Source organism: Ambystoma mexicanum, chromosome 1p (assembly GCF_040938575.1).
Source record: "Ambystoma mexicanum isolate Mex_15411 chromosome 1p, UKY_AmexF1_1, whole genome shotgun sequence".
Lineage (NCBI taxonomy): Eukaryota > Metazoa > Chordata > Amphibia > Caudata > Ambystomatidae > Ambystoma > Ambystoma mexicanum.
Genome location: NC_090921.1, coordinates 620,184,152 through 620,201,887, shown reverse-complemented (window position 1 = coordinate 620,201,887; position 17,736 = coordinate 620,184,152). Strand labels below are relative to the sequence as shown.

The 17,736-nt window shown below is 46.4% G+C and overlaps 1 protein-coding gene across 1 annotated transcript in view; it reads left to right on the top strand.

Annotated features, from left to right (window-relative positions):
- The window catches only part of LOC138577213 (ceramide synthase 2-like), a 929,909-nt gene that overhangs the window by 758,337 nt on the left and 153,836 nt on the right, over positions 1-17,736 (top strand). The window contains exon 8 of the mRNA XM_069649612.1: positions 12,698-12,826. Coding sequence (XP_069505713.1) covers positions 12,698-12,826 — 129 coding nt within the window. The remainder of the gene's footprint in view (positions 1-12,697; positions 12,827-17,736) is intronic.

Below are 17,736 nucleotides of genomic sequence, written 5' to 3'. Positions count from 1 at the left end.
AAAAAACATTTTAAAAAAGTGCAGGCCTGACCTGAGCCCTGCACTGGCCCTCTGTCATTTTGCTTGCTACCCAAGAAGGAGTTCACCCTCCTGTGCTCCTGGATTCTTTCTGAAGTGCTGTCATTTTCATAGTTAGCCCAAAAAAAGACCACCGAAGCAGTAGCTCGTGAATCTGAAGGCGAGTTAAAACAAAAAAAATGTTATTGTATGTGTGTATGTGTGTGTTTGAATGTGTTACAGTGTGTGTGTGTGTTCGCATGTATATATTTGTGTAAGTGAGTCCATCTGTGTTACATTTTGGCAACAGATACATGAAAGTGATTTACAGTGATCATAGAAGCAAGGCCATAAAAATCTACAGCCTTCCGTTGGCCATTAAGAATATATCCAACTACTTGGCCTTCTGAAAGGCTGTTAAAACACATTTAATTTAGGCTCAGCTATGATTAGTTTCTGGCGGCGGCCTCTCCTCACCTTAGCTCCAAGATGCCTTCGGGTGATGGTGTGCTATAGAAGATGGCCTAACATAACATAAGTGATATACACCAAGAATGCTGGCATATGATTTTGGGGCAGCTTCATGAAGTGATTTATAGTGACAATGCCAGCATATATTGTGGGTACAGCTGCATTAAAGTTACTTATGATGGCAATGCTAGCATATTTCCACGGGGTGCCAAATAAAACACCACCTGAAAACTCAGCCTCCACACTTAAAAGGCTTCCGGAAGGCATCTCGGGGCTATCACACAGCCAACCTTGCATTTATTCCAGCCCCTCCTTGTAAGGTACTATAAACTTCTACCACTAGAAAATTGCTAGTTCCATGACATTAATTATCTTCCCTCTTTCATGATCAGCTTTCTGTTTCATCCACTATTTACCATTACACGCACATCTTTATCTATACAGGCACATTCTATTTCCTGCAACCTCTGCATATTTTCCAAATGTGCTAGTTCTGTAAACCCTTTTCCTATACGGGTTGATCCCTACTGTTAATGTTTGCCCTTCGTCCTTCCTTCTTCCACCATAAACTGTCTGTTTATCGCGTTTGAGGCACAGTGCACCAAGTTCTCGGGCAAGAGACCTGGCTCCCTTGCTTTGCTAGGTTGCTTGCACTCATTTATGGGAAATGTTAATAGCCCCTCCCCAAAAAATAGTCACCTGCTGCCACTGGCTATGACTAGTTTACAATGCCAATGTCAACTCCTGACCTACAGGTTTCCCCTCCACCCCAAACCACAAAATGCAGCCTCCACCAATGGCATGCACACAACACATCAAAGGTTTGGGGCCATGCACAGAGGCAGCTGCAGCAACCTTGTTTGTAGCTAAGGGAAAGATGAAAGGTCAGTTTCACCTAGTGTGGCAGGCTCCTGCCATAGCATGAAACACCTGGGCATAGGCGCACTATAAATAAAATATCATATCATTTCATCATCCATGCTGCAGGTGCCTGGCGTCTGAGGCCAGCCTGCAAATCGGTCCCAAAGTCGCTATTCTTCCAGGAGCTTGTGCCGGGGGTCTATTCTGTGTTAAGCCAAGTTTGTGAAACTGCCCAATGGAGAGCAGCGTGTGCCAGCAATTGAAAGGGCATGTATAAAGAGTCCACATCCAATGAAAATGAAGAGGATCCAAATAAACATTGCAGATTATTCACCTGGAAAAGCACTGTATATAAATGTGGTTGTGTGTGGGAACGGAGAGCAGAGATCGGGCAGTGGACCCTGATCCAATTGAAGCCATATCTCTCACCCCCTGAGGGGAAGGAGCTAAATAAAGGACACACATGTTCTGGTGATAAGAAGTAGTTTATTAGGTATGTGTATGCATTTTGTGTGTTACACTAAGACTTACCTTCGTTTCTCCTAAGGCCCATGGACTGTGCCATCCAGCCCCATCCTGGGCCTGGATGGATTAGAGATTCAAAAAAAGGAAAACGATGAACAGGCCTTCAGTGTGCAGGAAAGAGAACTTGAACAGAAAAAAGGTTAGAAATATTGGTTTAAAAAAAGAGAAAGCAACCAGAGAAGCAGGAGTGACTGCTGAGGCTCCCTGAGGTACTTAGCTTTGCGCGACAGCCAGGGGCACAGTGAAATTGAGGAGCTGTGCCACCTATGTCCGATGCGGTCCAGCATGAACTGTGAGTCCAGGCTCTGTACCCAGTTCAGCCTGTGCACTTACCTGGGCCTAAGATTGAGTCGGCCCTCCCAAGGGCCGGGCTGGACAAGCCCACAAGCAGGACGTCTCAAGCCGCAGGTGGGGTGCAGCCTGGGTGAAATCAGGGACACCCACGTGAACTGTGCGGCTCTGCCTCCTGAACAGGTGGCCCACCCCAGAGCCAGACAGGCTGGATCCAAAAATATATGTGCTCCCAGGCCACATGAGTGCAGTGCCTGGGTGCCCGGACAGGACTGCTGCTGCTAGGGACATGTTCTGAGGCCGGAGGGGTGATCCAACAAGGAAAGAAGTCCCAGGCCATGTCCTTGAGCCGAGCCGTGTGAATGTGGTGGTGCAGCCAGTCTTCCAGGAGTTCAAAGGGTGGGCCAGAAAAGAAAGAAGTACTGGGATGTGTTCTTGTGGTGGCCTGGGTGAAGATCCTCAACATGGACCCAGCTGCCCATGCCAGAGTACGAGCAAGTATAGCGTACCCACCCATCGGCTGGACTCTACACTGTGGAGTTCCTCAAGGAGCATGTTTGTCTTGTCACCTGCTCTCTTTAATGCGTATATTAAGCCTCTTTGTGACCTGCTTACGCAAATGGGGTGCAGTTTACCAACTATGCTGATGATACCCAGTTGTTGATGGACCTGAATGGTAACTATGCCAATGATTCTGATAGGTTGACTTCCATCGCCTGACCCATTAATTTATTTATTTATGTATTTAATGTGTTATATTTTACAAGTAAACTTTTCACATTTCATAAATAAAAATAACTCAGTTCATACATTTTTGTCAAAACCAATAATATCGTAAATATGCAAATGTAAATGAATAACATAAATGTGACATATAAATATACAATATAACATATCGTTTTAAAATAGAAAAGGAAACATACGTTTACAACATTAAGCAATTATCCAATTGACCAATTCCAATTCCAATATTACATCTACACAGACCCATTAAACACTGGATGTCTACCCACTGGATGTGCCTGAACAGCTCTAAAACAGAACGCATGATTTTTGGATCAACTCAAGCGAGAGCTAAACTGGACCCAAGATATTCCAACTTAATTGTCGATGATAGCAGTATTACTGTTCTGAATAAAGTAAAGGCACTTGTAGGTGAATACTGATAATATTGCCAAGAATGAGCAATACCATCTGAGACTTACCTTTTGTTTCTAATAAAAGCTTCTTAAACGTTGGCTAAAGCCACGATTATGCCCAGGATTCATGGCTGTAATGCACTTTTGAGGGGTGCCGGTAAGGGTAACATCCATAAACTTCAAGTTGTGCACAACCAGGGGAGTTGCTAGGTCTGGAAAAGACCCGGGGCTACGCTGATGTCAGAACTGTTGGGACTGCGGGATAGCTAGTCTTTTGGCTGTAGCTCCTGAGCTTCTATCCGGGGCTACAACCAAAAGATCAGGGGCTATAGCCCCCTTAGCCCCCCCCTAGCAACGCCCCTTTGCAGAATGAAGCAGTCCGGATTGTTAAACTCCCGCCGAGGTCACATTTCTGATTTTATAGAGGAACTTCACTGGCTGCCGTTAGCTGCAAGAGTGCAGTTCAAGATAAATACCTTGACACATAAGTGCCTTTACAGTACGGCTCCATCTTACTTAAAGCCTAGTGAAATACGAGCCAAGGAGAGCTTTGCGTTCTAGTAACACCAACCGCCTGGTCAAACTCGGAGTTAAGCGTGTGGATAGGAATGGCCAGTCTTTCCCGCTTATTGATTTAGGACAGGAATGGAACTTGTTTTCCTCCCAGGAACGTTTGCAAACCTGTTTATTTGAATAATTGACTCGCCCTCTTGACTTGATTTCTTCTGTGTCCTGTCTTTTGTGTTGCATCTTCTGTGTTGGTGTGCGCCCTGATACCTCTGGGCTTTGGCGCAACATAAATATATAAAATAAATCGGCACCACACAGGTGCAGTGACACAACATGCTGGGCCTGCACCCAAGCTACCGGAGGGAGAAAGGAAAAGCAGCCATGCCGGGAGTGCATGCAGCGACCCCACAGCAATTGAGGGGTGTAACAAATTAATAGATCTCACGAGTTGTGGCTATGATGGTCTCTGTACCACTTGGACGTGAAGGATCATCAGGGACGAGAACAGACTCCTGGCCTTTTGATCGTTATAGCAGTGACCCACAAGGGCACTGGACACCACCATGAATAGTGTACAGCGCTGGGAAGGGTGCTGCGGCCAGAGCGGCACTGGATGCAGGCCCCGCCTCCACCAACACCATCAAAGTACTGTGCAAGGGCCTGATAAAGAAATGGAGGGCCATTGGGTGTGGCGGACGGCAGCATTTGATTATTAATTATTTACATGTGTGTGTGTGTGTGTGTGCGTGTGTGTGTGTGTGTGTATATATATGTATATATGTGTGTGTGTATATATATATATATATATATGTATATGTGTGTATATATATATATATACATACATATATATATATAGGAACATGTATGTATATGAACCCGTAGGCCCTTTAAGGGAAGGGAGGTTACAAGTTAAACGAGAGGGATGGGGATGCAGAATTTGCTCTTGCACCAATAATAAGACCGACTCAGGAACCTGGCAAAAAGACTTTAACTGTTTTAATTACAATCATATAAAACAGGGAGTTACAACGGACATCAGCAGACGTTCACTTGAGCCTCAATGATTCTCTGGCTCACTCAATGCATTTCATAAAAAACATGAACTTTATACTACAAATTCATCATAAGTGACATCATCCTATGTGTCAAAATAAGAAACCCTACTCAAGGTTGTGATAGGACTAAGGGGAACATCTACATATACTTTCTATGGGGGATAAAAATGTGGCTGCATCTCTAACATCAGGTGGACAATTTATGCCCACCCCTAGTGCAAGTCATCCTCATCGTCATAAAATATATGACGTCTCATTGGCTAATCAAAATATTGGGCTGTTTGATGCATGGCCCTCTATGATTGGTTGGCACACTTGTATCCTTCTGGAATATTCCACTTGCTAGCAGCACACAAGTTGGTACCCCAGGTGCCAGGGGGTGAACTTGACTTTAACTCCCCACCCAATTAACCCAACATCTTTCATCACTCCTGAAGTCTGCCATTCGAATGAATTTTGAACTTGGCCTTGTAGAGTTTCATGGTGTCCTGAAAACTAAAGGGAGTGTAGCACAGCCCCTTATCTTCAGCCTCGGTATTGCTGCCCAAAGTCTATTTACATCTGGACCATGTGACAGAAGCCCGTGTTTCAAGCTTCTTTCTCACATTTAATACAATTAAATGAATAAAACATGGCACTCAAAGTGTTTTTGCTGCACTTAAAACAGGAGCTACCCGGACTTCTCAGGTTATTGTATCTTCTTACTTAGATAGCCAGTTTCTTGGCTGCCTCAACCTTGACATCTGGTCAGACAAGACTTCTCGATTCTTCCTCCATAGTCAGCCGTCTTTCTTTGCTGCGCTACACTTTCAAGCCCTTTTTCGTTTCGCGGGGTCCAACTTGCAAAACACTACGTGGAACATCTAGAATCTATGTACATTCCTATATGTATACATTGACGTATCGACACAATCTATTTCACTGCATAGTCAGCCTTCATGATTTCTTAACTACTTGCGTTACGTCTGTACAGTTATAAAGTGTCTTGCAGTTTCTTCAGTGCTCTTTGCACTTGTGGTCTTTATTTCTGCATATGAAAAGTTAATCAATTCTTTACTTCGTCATCACATTCTATAAGGTTTATATACTTTCTTTTTTGGCTTCTCTTCTTGGTGCGTCATTTCTGCTTCTCGTGACGCCACCAGCCTCTTGCCATTGTCATTTCACACTCCTTCGAGTGTCTCTCTCAGAAGACCATCAGTCTTGGGGGGAAACTTCGCATAGGGCTTTTTTAATGGGTACCTCATTTGAAAGACTTTTTGCGATATAGGCTCCCTCAGTGGAACTGCACGTGTCATCATCTCTGGTTTCCAACATATGGGCAGAATGGGGGTGGGACTTCCGGTAGAGACATTTGGCTCCTTCTCTACATATATGTGTCTATAGGTCATTATATAGTAAGGGGTATTGGTAATTGTGTATTTAGTGCTCGGTTTAGGGTGGAGGGGTGGAGTTATGGTTATTAGAGAAGGTAGTAAGTGCCAAGAGTTGGGGAGTAGATGCCCCTGGCGTTGGATATTTGGTTTAGATGGTGTGCTGCCTGAGGCTGCCTTGGAAGAATGAAACAACCCACCCCAGTGGCTGGTGTCATTGGGGCTAAAGGGAAGGAAAGCAACTCGGGTGGTAGTCTGTCGCCTGGTCTGGTAGTATAAGGATTTGCTTTCTATTTGTTGCGGGCTGCCAAGAGCTTACTGCAATTCTTTGTACCTGCACAACCCGCTTTTTTGATGAAGGGGCTGCTAATTCTTCAGAATTCTGCAGCCAGGTTGCCCACTGGTACTCCGTTTAGGGATCATATCTCCCTGCTTTTGTTGGCTCTTCACTGGCTCCCTGTGGGCAAACACGTTCATTTTAAATCTTTGTGCTTGGATCACAGGGTATTTCATGGTGTTGGAGCTGAATATCTGCAGCTGAGGTTTCGCGCCTTTGTCCGTCTTAGTCTTCGTCCTAGGGACAGATTTCTTATTACAGTCCCTAGATTGCGATATGTGTGGATCCGTTGCGGTCCACTCTGGACCATTTTCAGTTTCGCCATTCCTTGAAAACCCTGCTTTTTTTGAAAAAATGTTTACTGCCTGGATGTGTTTGCTGGCCGGAAGTCTTTGTAGCGCCAAGATGCCCTTGGGTGAATGTAGCGCTGTACTTTGTACATAAATGGATAGCATAGCATAACAGAGGACCACTCTTTGCTGCTAGGCTGTGGATAGGGAAGTAAAGACTGCTCCCGTCTTGGCGCAGTGAGTCAGGTCCAGATAAGACATGTGCTACATCAGCCTAGGACAGAACATCAGAGCGTTGCATGGGGCCACAGAGCAGAGAGCAATGGAAGACAGAGCAGTAAAGAGCAGTAGAGTACAGCCAAGGAGGGTGCAGAGGGAAACTGCATATAGCCTGGGGCTGCCGAGTGGAGAGCAGTTTGAACACAGAAGATGAGTTGCAATAGCTGTTCGGCCATCTCAAAGTGCAAAGGTGCTACAGGAGAGAACACACACTCACGCGAGGGGGTGGCGTTCAATATGAAGGCCCTGTTCATCGCCCGTGGCCCGGGTCTGCCGCCTCCGCAATCTCTCCACTCTCCCAGCAACATTGTGATGCCACTGTCTCAGTGGACTATGGGTCCCTCTGAAGCGTTTGCTCGCGTTTTGTGATCGTGACCTGCATTCATGACACTGCTTTGCAGTTGTCTAGATGCGTTAATAGAGGCCGCCATTTTGATGGCACAGGATAGCGGTTCTTTGTGTCCTGCTCTTTGCAAGACACTGTGCTGGGTCCGCAACTAGTAGGGCCAGTAAAGAGTTAGGAAACAGTGAAGCGTGCCCGCCGATGTGCTTAAGTGTGGGTGGGCAAGTTTAAGTCTGGTATATTGCACCGCTTCACTGGAAACCATATGCTTTGCATAGCAAACATTCCAGGTTTGCTGGGAATGGGTGAGAAGCAGCAGAGCAATCGGTCCTAAATGGGTAGAACTACACGGTAAGGATGTTTTCATCATGCAGGCATGTGTGCGTGGAGGGGAGAGGAAGTGAGGTATACATTACGCTGACGTGCAAGGGGTGGGCGCCCCATTTATAACTTTTCAGGAAAGCCAAGATTCGGAAAGAAATGGTGAACAAATGGTGTTTCCACAATGCACAGACATGTGTTTGTGATCTAGGGCTGCACCCAGTGATAAGCGATTTTTATTTTTGTATTTGTTATATTGTATTTGGTTAATTCAACCTTTACAAATTACATAACACTCAAAGAAATCTATAACAAAAATGTATCAAACATCTTAAAGCAGTAAATACATAAACATATACCAACATTCAAATTGTAAAATCATTCATTGAATGAGTGATCTTTAGCGGGGACGTCATTTCACCAAAATGCCAGGGGTAGGGAAAGTGACATCACATGACCCTTGACCTCTGATGGCATCACAGGAAGTGATGCCATTTGACCCAGACTCCAAGTGTCATCATGGGAAGTGATGACACACAACCTTTCACCACTTAACAAAACAGACCGTGGCATCACAAAGCATTGTTCCTCAGTACACTTAGAAAAATATGGGTACGATATTGTAATACAGTTCATACATGAATGGACCACCATATGTAGCATTAATATCAGTGGGTATAGGTCAGTTTTACCAAATTGCTGTGAATATAAGCCGACGTCCAACACAACAACCTGGTGGACTATTGTATCGCAGTTAGGCTAAACTGTAAACCGACATCCAGTGCCTGCCAAGTGTCTGGCCACAGACTGGAAACAGCAAATGACCAACACAAGTCCAACCAGAAAAATGATGGTCTGGAGGGTATCCCAGAGCAGTGCCCGTGGTTATGAATGATTTAAAGCCTTCCAGACATCACCCTTCTGTTTTGCTTATTTGCTAAGTAACCCACAGTTTTTGTTGTTAGATGGGAGGTAGAGGTGAAGGAAGTGTTGCAGGTCACAATAATTGCAGGTTTTAATTATTTTTTAAATGTAAACAGCAGCAACAGCTCCATGACATCACCCGTAGAAAAGACCCAACTTATTATTTTCTTTGGTTCTTTATATGTTGCTTAATGCCAGCCTCCTCCAGCTTCTAAGCACTGGAACAAGAACTGAACCCATATTGCACTGCATCCTCTTGTTCCCAAAGCAAGTGTGTTGCCCCTGAGCTATCCTTCTTTATATATATATTATTTTTGCTTGAGAAGGCAACATATAGTTTATTTCAATGGCAGAGTGCAACTTCATGTAAATGAATCACCTCACCTTGCCTCTATCTACCGTGTGCCTGTGATGTAAGTCTAGCAGATCTGGGCCAGGTCCCACAGTGCCCAGGCGGGATTGTTGGCAGAAGCCACTGGGGCACACCCCTGTCATCACAGGCCCAGTGGCTCAATGGATGTGCAAGCAGACAGCGAGAAACAGTGACGAGATTTGCGTTCATGCTGTACTGTCACTGAGTAGTGCAGTCTGATCTTACCCATTCCCAGCTAGATAGACCTAGCCCCCATACACCTCCTGTTGCTACAGTACTGGGTATCAGCGTAACAGACAGCCCCGCCTCTCAACCCAACCATTCAGCATTATTCACTAATGGACTGCCAACCTGTTAGTGATTGCAGCATCATTGTTTTTCCTGCATCACTGTTATTTCTTCCAGCAAATGAGATTGAGTTTCCAGGTGAAAAAAAGCTGTAGTACATTTAGCTGCATTTACAACTGCCTTTTTAAGGTGCAACACAGATATCTGCTCTTGGCACTTCCTCTTTGTCCAATGGCCCTGGGGTAGCAAGGACAGGTCTAGGGGTAGCAGAGGAGGAGCCAGGGGGAGCGGGTGCTACCCCTGGCAACCCCCAAATGTCATCCTCGATCTTTGAAATAAATAATTTTCAAAAAAGACAAGGGCCCTTCCTGGTATCCGAGCTGTCCTTGGTCATTTTTTTTGTTAGGCTGGTTAATGGCTGCAAGGGGAGTGATGCACAGGAACTCAGGCCAGGATTCAAGAGTAACATGAAAGCACACAAAAAGTTAGTCACTCTCAACCAACAAAGAAGAATGAACACAATAGCATGTCTGTTTGTGTGGATTTGGAATTTATTACCCAGTATCAGCCTACGTGTGTTTCGACCCAAGGGGGTTTTCCTCAGGACTTCATTGCAGTAGTTTGCTGTTCCGGTTAAGGGTAAAGGAACAGTTTCCCCGAGTGCTGCGTTTCAAAAATCAGACTTGCAAATGATATGTAGGATGCAGCATTCTGCCAATTATCGGTATGGCGGCCTGGCGCTGTGACCACAGTGTGTCAATGCAACAGCTTCTCTGGCTAAGTACTGCAATAAAACTCTGCAGAAGACCCCATTGTGTCCATTCCTCTTTGTTGGCGCAGGTTGAGAGTGACTAACGTTTCACGCGCTTTGAAATAAACAACACAACCATTTCAGTAAAGGTAGACTTCGAAATCTTTCTTCCGAGTGCACTAAAATACATGCACCGTCCTGCCTCTACTCACCCACTCCAGGTTAGAGGCATATACCACGGCAGGTAGGGTGGGAGGGTGGTAAACTGGCGAGAAGTCCAAAGCAGACCGTTTATCAAATGATCCTTTCCTATTTAGCCCTACTCCCTCCACCCAACCAACAGTTGCAACCCCCTTTTCATCTCAAGATGTTGTGGTGTCTTTATAGAGAATAATTGAAAAAGGTCCATCTGCACTCTAATGCTTAAGAGGCCTACCTATCTACGTGCCTGGGGTCTAGGCTGCTCTACCTATGGGGGGCGTGAAGGGAGGTGGAGGAGGAGAGAGGAAGGAGGCCTGAGAGCATGGAGGAGCCATACTGCTGTGTTGGTAGCACCTTCGTAGCTCTCGGACCATGAAGACACAGAAGGTGAGGAGGAAAGAGGGAAGTGGAAGAAGGAGAAGAGGGGGAGAGGAGGAGATGCAGATGGGAGGAAGCAACATTATGTTCTGTTTCTGGCTTGCGTGTACTATTTGTAGCCACTCTCGGTCAGTCTCAAACACTGAGGATGATGAGCTAAGAGGTGAGAACGTTTGGGACACACAGTTAGTAGCCAAAGGAAGTAGACCACATATTGGCCCTCATTAGGACCCTGGCGTTAAGGGGTTAACGGCGCTGTAAAAGGTGTCGGCGCCGTTAAACCCTTAACACCTGATTACGAGGTCCCTTTGCGGGACCCGACCTTAACGGCTGGTCTAGACTAGCCGTTAAAGTAGGGGCTCGCAAAGGGACTCTCGAGGTAAGTACGGTACCACAATTGCGGTACCGTACTTACCGTCTTCCCCATTCCCATTATGCCCTATGGGGCAAAAATGGGAATGGGGAAGGGCCATGGTGGCATGGGGAATTACCGCCCCACCAACCTTGTAATGGGGTGGTAATTCCCCATTCCGCCATGGCGGACTCCGGCATCGACCATGGTGCTAATAGCACCCTGGTTTTCCGCCGGAGTCCTAATGAGGGCCATTGTGTCATTACGTTCCTTGCTTTTATAGCGCTTTACACTTCCATGTCAGTCCATGTCAAAGTGCTGCAGGCGAAGAGGAGAGAGGGAAAGGAAGAGAGAATGAGGCAAAATAATGTTGTGTTCTATTGCTTACGTGTATCGCACTCAACACTGATGCAAGGGCAAGGTGTGCTCAGAACATGAGCAATGCAGGTGCTGTTTTCCTCCCAGTGGTTTCTGAAGAAAAATCGACGAGCTGAAAATCCACCCATCTATGCATTCAGGGTAGTCTTTGTTGGGCATTGAGACAAAACCTCAACTGTATTCCTAGACCTGAACCTCGGCTGTAGCTGACAGCTGGTCCATCCTCCCAGGATCCGATAGTCATGGATCTAAGCAAGATCATTTATCTATTATCTCTTTTTATATAGCGCTTCGCAACCACGTCAGGTGGGAAGGGGGTTGGCAGTTGGGCTCTGCCCCATGGGAAGTACTACAGTCCCGATCTGGGACTTGGAATTGGCAAGTCCCTCCCTCTGTCTAACAGTACCCTGACCCTGCTTTCTAGTCTCTCTCGGCAGAGGGAATTCGGGTGTCTCTCTTCGGAGAGCTTGTCTAGACATTGGGTGGTGGGGCCTATCCCTGGGGATGGCTTCCAGTTCTGAGGTCTTGTATGATGGATGGCTGATGACTTATGAGTTTCCCTTCCCTTTTCCATCTGTAGATGACATTCCTACACCTGCGCTGGGGAGAGCCGAGCATGCCAGGTGCTGCCGGACCAGCGTCCTCTATACCCTTAAATGGTAATAGCTGCAGAATCACCAGCTTCAGTTGGATCGGGAGGGCTCTGCGTTAGGGTCTGGGAGAGGCTGCTTGACTAATGGTCTCGGTTGGGGCTGTTCCCTTTAAAAGAACCTAGTTGGTGCCATGTGACAATACCCCACCCTGAGATTAGGACTAAGTGAGGGTGACCAGAGATCCTCCTCGATAAACCCACCGGGCCCATCATCTAGCTTGGTGAGGCACCTGCCCCCCCTTGTTCACCCCACTGGAGGTCCCCAGAAAATGGCACGGTCTGTGTAATATAGCTGAAGACCCATCTAGATATGATTTGCAATAGAACTAACGCTAGGTTCCTTTTGCATGTCATTTTCAAAATGACAACTCTGCGATGCTTTACAGTGATATGATATGCTATGTCATTTATAACACACCTGTACACACGTGTTTCTAGGAAGCCATTCCTGTCAGAGGTTGGTAAAAGGAGGCACACAGGGCTAAAAGGTTAAGAGGTTTTTCATTTCCTGAAAATTGAGACACAAACCAGGGGTTAACATTTGTAGCTATCTGTGGCTCTGGAGATGTACCACATGGGCTCCTACCAATCTCTCTTTCTGATTACAGGACTTGAAAGAGCAAATTATCCATCACTTTGCTACCATCTTCCTGATCACCTTCTCCTACTGTGCCAATTACATCCGGGCTGGGACCGTTGTGATGCTCCTCCACGATGCATCAGATATCCTATTAGAGGTGAGTTGCCTGGTGTTTTTCCATCTGGTGTTTCAAGGAAAGCTTTTAATGCATGTGGTTGTGCCATGGTTTCTAGCACTAGATGAATGGGGGGACGTTTCATGGCCTTCCTTTCCTCATGCAAGACCACTGTCCCTTTACAGATGTGCATGGTCCCATTCCAATGTTTCATCACTGTTTTGCCAGGTCTTCTCAGACCAGCACAGCAAGAAGGTAGTCAATTCTCTGTGCCTGTGAAACACTTTCCAAAGTCTAAGGTGCTGGAGAGGTCAGTGCATTGCCCGTTGAATGGGAGGAGTGCACTGATGAGGTGAGAAAATTAATGTCACCGAGATTCCACTTTCCCAGTTATAGCCCGATTGCTTTTCTGGGATTTGCAATTTGTTTAATTCAAGTTAACAAATTGGGCACACGCTCCTGAGACCAATGTTTTTAAAGAAAAGACGGACTCAACAAGTAGTGTTCTGGGGCCACACTTAACGAGGCCTCCTACAATTGTAATATCTAAGTGTCAGCAAAAAGACATCATACATATCCCTTATGTGGGATGCCCCTGCTCCAGATAAATGCCTGTCATTGGTTGGCACTGGCTTACTTTAGTTTCATATAGGATTAGCAGAAGACAAGTGGCTGTTTGATGTTTTAAACGAAGTCAAGTCTCTCAGTCAGCAGCAGGTCACTCATAGCCCCGCTCATGTACAAGGTCACAAACTAGACCTGCTTTAAACAAAAATTCTCTACCTGAGCCGTTGGAAATCCTTTGCTAGGTTTTGTTGCTTCACTTCCTTTTGGCTTTTCTCTCTCTATTACTGCACTACGGTCTGGAAGTTCTGCGGCGAGATGAAGGGTTTGATTTTAGGAAGGACAGAGTTTCAGAGCCAGGCAGCTTGGGCCTTCTTGGCTATGTGTTTCTGGAAGGACAAGCTGCCGTCAATGGTGAAGCCCATGGATTTTTCAGAATCCGAGAGTTGTGGATTAAATCCCTCTAGGGTGTACCAAGGGGCTTATTGTTTGTCTCAGCTCTGTGGTTGTTAGGCAGCATGAATGCACACCAGATTCACAGCTGACTGAGGCATTCGCTGTGGTGGGCAGGTTTGCGAAGTTTGCTTCTAGCTCATTTGCTGGGAAGCTTTTGAATGAGGTGCTGAGTGTGGGGGCATTTAGCCTTGGTCCAGTGGGTGATCTATGGTGGGATAGGGTCTGCTGAGGTGATGAGGGGGAATTATTTCATTTTATTTGTATTTATTTATTGAGTATTTATAACGCGCCTTTACAGAAAATGGCGTTTCAAGGTGCCACAAGACACAAATGGGGTTGAGGGGCGGACAGGGAATAAGAATAACTAAAAACAGTCCTACGAGGCCTTGTATCATTCCAATCATGCAAGTGCAATGTAAAGACTAAGTCTAGGGTGTTGCCTTTATTGTGCGTGGGCGAGGGCACCGTTTGCTTAAGGTCCATGGAGCCAGTCTTTGAGAAAAGCATGCTTCAAGCGTGGGTGTCGTGGTGAGACTCAGGGATGTTAAAATCTTGGTGTGTGCCCTTCCTGGTTGTTCAACGGGTTGGATGGAGTAGCCTGGGAGGAGGAGGAAATCAAAAACAGGTGGCGGGGTACTTGGGGGGGGGGGGGGGGGGGGGAAGCATGTTTTGGTGGCAAAGAGGGCGTCAAGGTTATTGTATGTGATGAGGTTGGCGATCTTCTCAGCGGGAGTGACTGCTGAGTGGGCATTGATCAACATTACGGGCCATGTCTGTGTATGTTGAGGGTGGTTGATGTGGGCAAGAAGGGCGATATTGATGAGGTTCGCATGGGGAGCTTGGGCCTTAGCCCTCTCAAGCCCGAACAGGCACAAACAGGTGAGGTTCTTGTCTTCATCCATCCTTTTCTGAGAACACCGGCGAGAAAGATGCCTAAGGATGAATGGTGAAATAGCTGGTGGGTGGAGCAAATGAGTGGCAGTGCCTGGTCCCGTGACCAGCAGCCTCCTCAATGCAGTCTGCCTGGAGTCCTTAAGAAGTTACCTGGAAGGTGTAAAAACTGGTGGTGAATGGAGCAACTGAGTGACAAGGTGTCTGTCTGGAACTGGCCTGGAGTCCTTAAGAAACTACCTGGAAGGAGTGAAAATTGGTGGTGGCGAGAGCAATTTCGTAGTACGGCCTGGTCATGCCAGGGCCCTTTCACATTTCTCACCCTTATCTATCTCTATTAACTGTGTTACCCTTACCAATGCCTTCTCCAGGCTTGAAGTGTCTGCCAGAGAATCTTACCTTGGCACCATTAAACCTAATGAATCTATCATGAACATTATTCTGGCCCTATTATCCAGGACTGTGTCAGCCAGCATCCACTGTTTTTCACCGATGTCTAAAAATGACTCCCTAAATTCATTTACAGAGACTCATTACAAATTAGACTCATCAACAGTTCAATAGATTCCAATTGCGAAGTCCTGTCGGCTAAGATCACACCCTCCCCCACGCACTCCATCACACTTCACGTCATTTATAGGCAACCACGAGCTTGGAGAAAGAGCTCACTCACTTGATCACTAACATCAAACCATCCTCCAGAGTTATCCTCCTGGGGGATTTCATATGGACCTCCTCGGCCTGATGGACACAACTGTAGTTGTGAATGCCCTCACTGACCTAAGCTTTATACACCGGGTCACAGATCGGACCCACATCAAGGGAAGATCCCTGGACTGGGTCGCATATCACCATCACTTCCAACACCCCCTGCCCATGGTCAGACCATCAAATCCTATGCTTCACTTTCCCTTTGCCGGAACCACAACCTGCCTACTACCCAAGTCTACCTCCTACACTCGCCCGCAGCTCCAGGATCATTTTCAAAGACTCCTTTACCCCACTTCTCTCACCCCTGGTCCAGGAACATCCAGACACATCTGACTCTACGATTCTAGCAAACCTATACTCTAGCTTCTTAACCAAAGCAGTGAACCTGGTAGCACCACTCCTCCCCAGAAAGGCGAAACACACAAGTCACATTAATTCGTGGTTCCCACCTGACCTTTCGACCCTTCACTCCAAAAAAAGACTGGCAGAAAACATCAGGCAGAAAGACCCCACACACCTCACCAAAACCACCTTCACCTTCAGCAGTTTAGCCAAGGAATACAAACAGGCCATCATCAGCCCTAAAGCAACTGTCTACAATGCACGAATAGTCAAGGCTAACTCCAACTCGCATGAGCTATTTAAAAACCTCAGAGAACTAGAGATGCCATCCAAGCCCCCCAGCACCATCCTCAAGGACGAGACCTGGTGTATCAACATTCAGAATGCCATGTGAGCAAAAATAATCTCCCTGCACCAGGAAATAGAAAAGGAACGCTCAGTAGTCAATCCCACCTATCTCACTGAAATCCCCATTACATCCGACTCAATCCCAGCCTTCAACTTCAGAGAAGTATCTGAGTTAGAAGTATCGAATATCATCAAAAATCTAAAACCCTCCAGTTGCAAAGGGGATATATGCCCTGCCAGGATAATCCAAAAATGCGCTGATCAGTAGCTACCTTTATAACAAGATTTATCAATGCCTTCTCATCCAACCTAGTCCCAGCCAGTTTAAAAGAATCTTGGGTACTCCCTCTGCTAAAAATACCATCCTTGGACCCACTTGAACCCAACAACTACAGTCCCATCACCACAGTACCATTCCTCTTAAGGATCCTTGATAGGGCAGTGTACCTCCAAATGCAGTCCTACCTAGAAACTTACCACATCCTAGGAATGTGTCAATCTGGCTTTCGCCCGGGCCATGGCACAGAGTCAGCTCTCCTTGATTTAAAAATCCAATTGGATGTGTTCAAAGACAAGGGCAAGCCTGCTCGCCGCCTCCTCCTGGATCTCTCGGCCGTGTTTTAACTCGTAGACCACAACACACTATGCCACCACCTCACGGCATTAGCCAACTTCTCCCACCAAGCCACCTTGTGGATAGCCTACTTCCTGGAAAATGGGTAAATGAGAGTTTTCTCAGACAATGCCTGTGCCCCATCCATCCCCATAACTTGCGGTGTTCCTCAAGTCTCCTGTGTTTCTCCCTCACTCTACAATATCTTCACCAAGCCCCTTTTTGACCTTCTCAACACACTTGGCATCTCCTACACCAATTACACTGATGATGCCCAAATCCTCCTCCCACTAAGTGGCACCTTCCAAAATGACTCCCTCGCCATCAACAAAATGGACTCCTCCATCCAGAACTGGATGGCTTCGAACCATTTATGCCTGAATGAAATAAAATAAAACTGAGATTCTGCTAGTTGGATCCCCGGCTATGCTCAAGAAACTAAGTCCAGAATTCACTTCCTTTGCCATAGATGGAATCCAGATCTCCGTCTCCTCCTCTGTAAAAGCACCGGGTGCCACACTTTCACTTAAGAAACAAGTAAAGGCAATTGCCTCCACCTTTGCTTACACTACGAAACTCATCAGCATGGCACGACACTTCCTCTCACTGGTCAACTGCCTAACCATCCCAGGGCAATCACTGGAGCAAGACTAGAACATTACAATGTCCTCTTTTCAGGAAAGACCAACCAGAATCTTGTCAAACTACAAGTAATACAAAACAATGCTCTTTGAGAGGCCCTGAACATTTCAAAAAGAGACCACATCTCTGCTGCCAGGAAAAGAGTCCACTGGCTCCCCGTTTGGGAAAGGATCCTCTTCAAAACCCTCTCCATTACACATAAGAGTCTCTCCAACACCCCCCCCCCAATACCTAGCTCACAGGATTGAGAGATCCAAATCCACCAGACCAGCAAAAGAGCCGCCCATGCACTCTGCTTTGCCCTACCGAAGGTGAAAAGAATAAAAGGAGCAGGGTCTATCTTCCCCACAGAAGCTGTTACCCAATGGAACGACCTCCCCCCTCA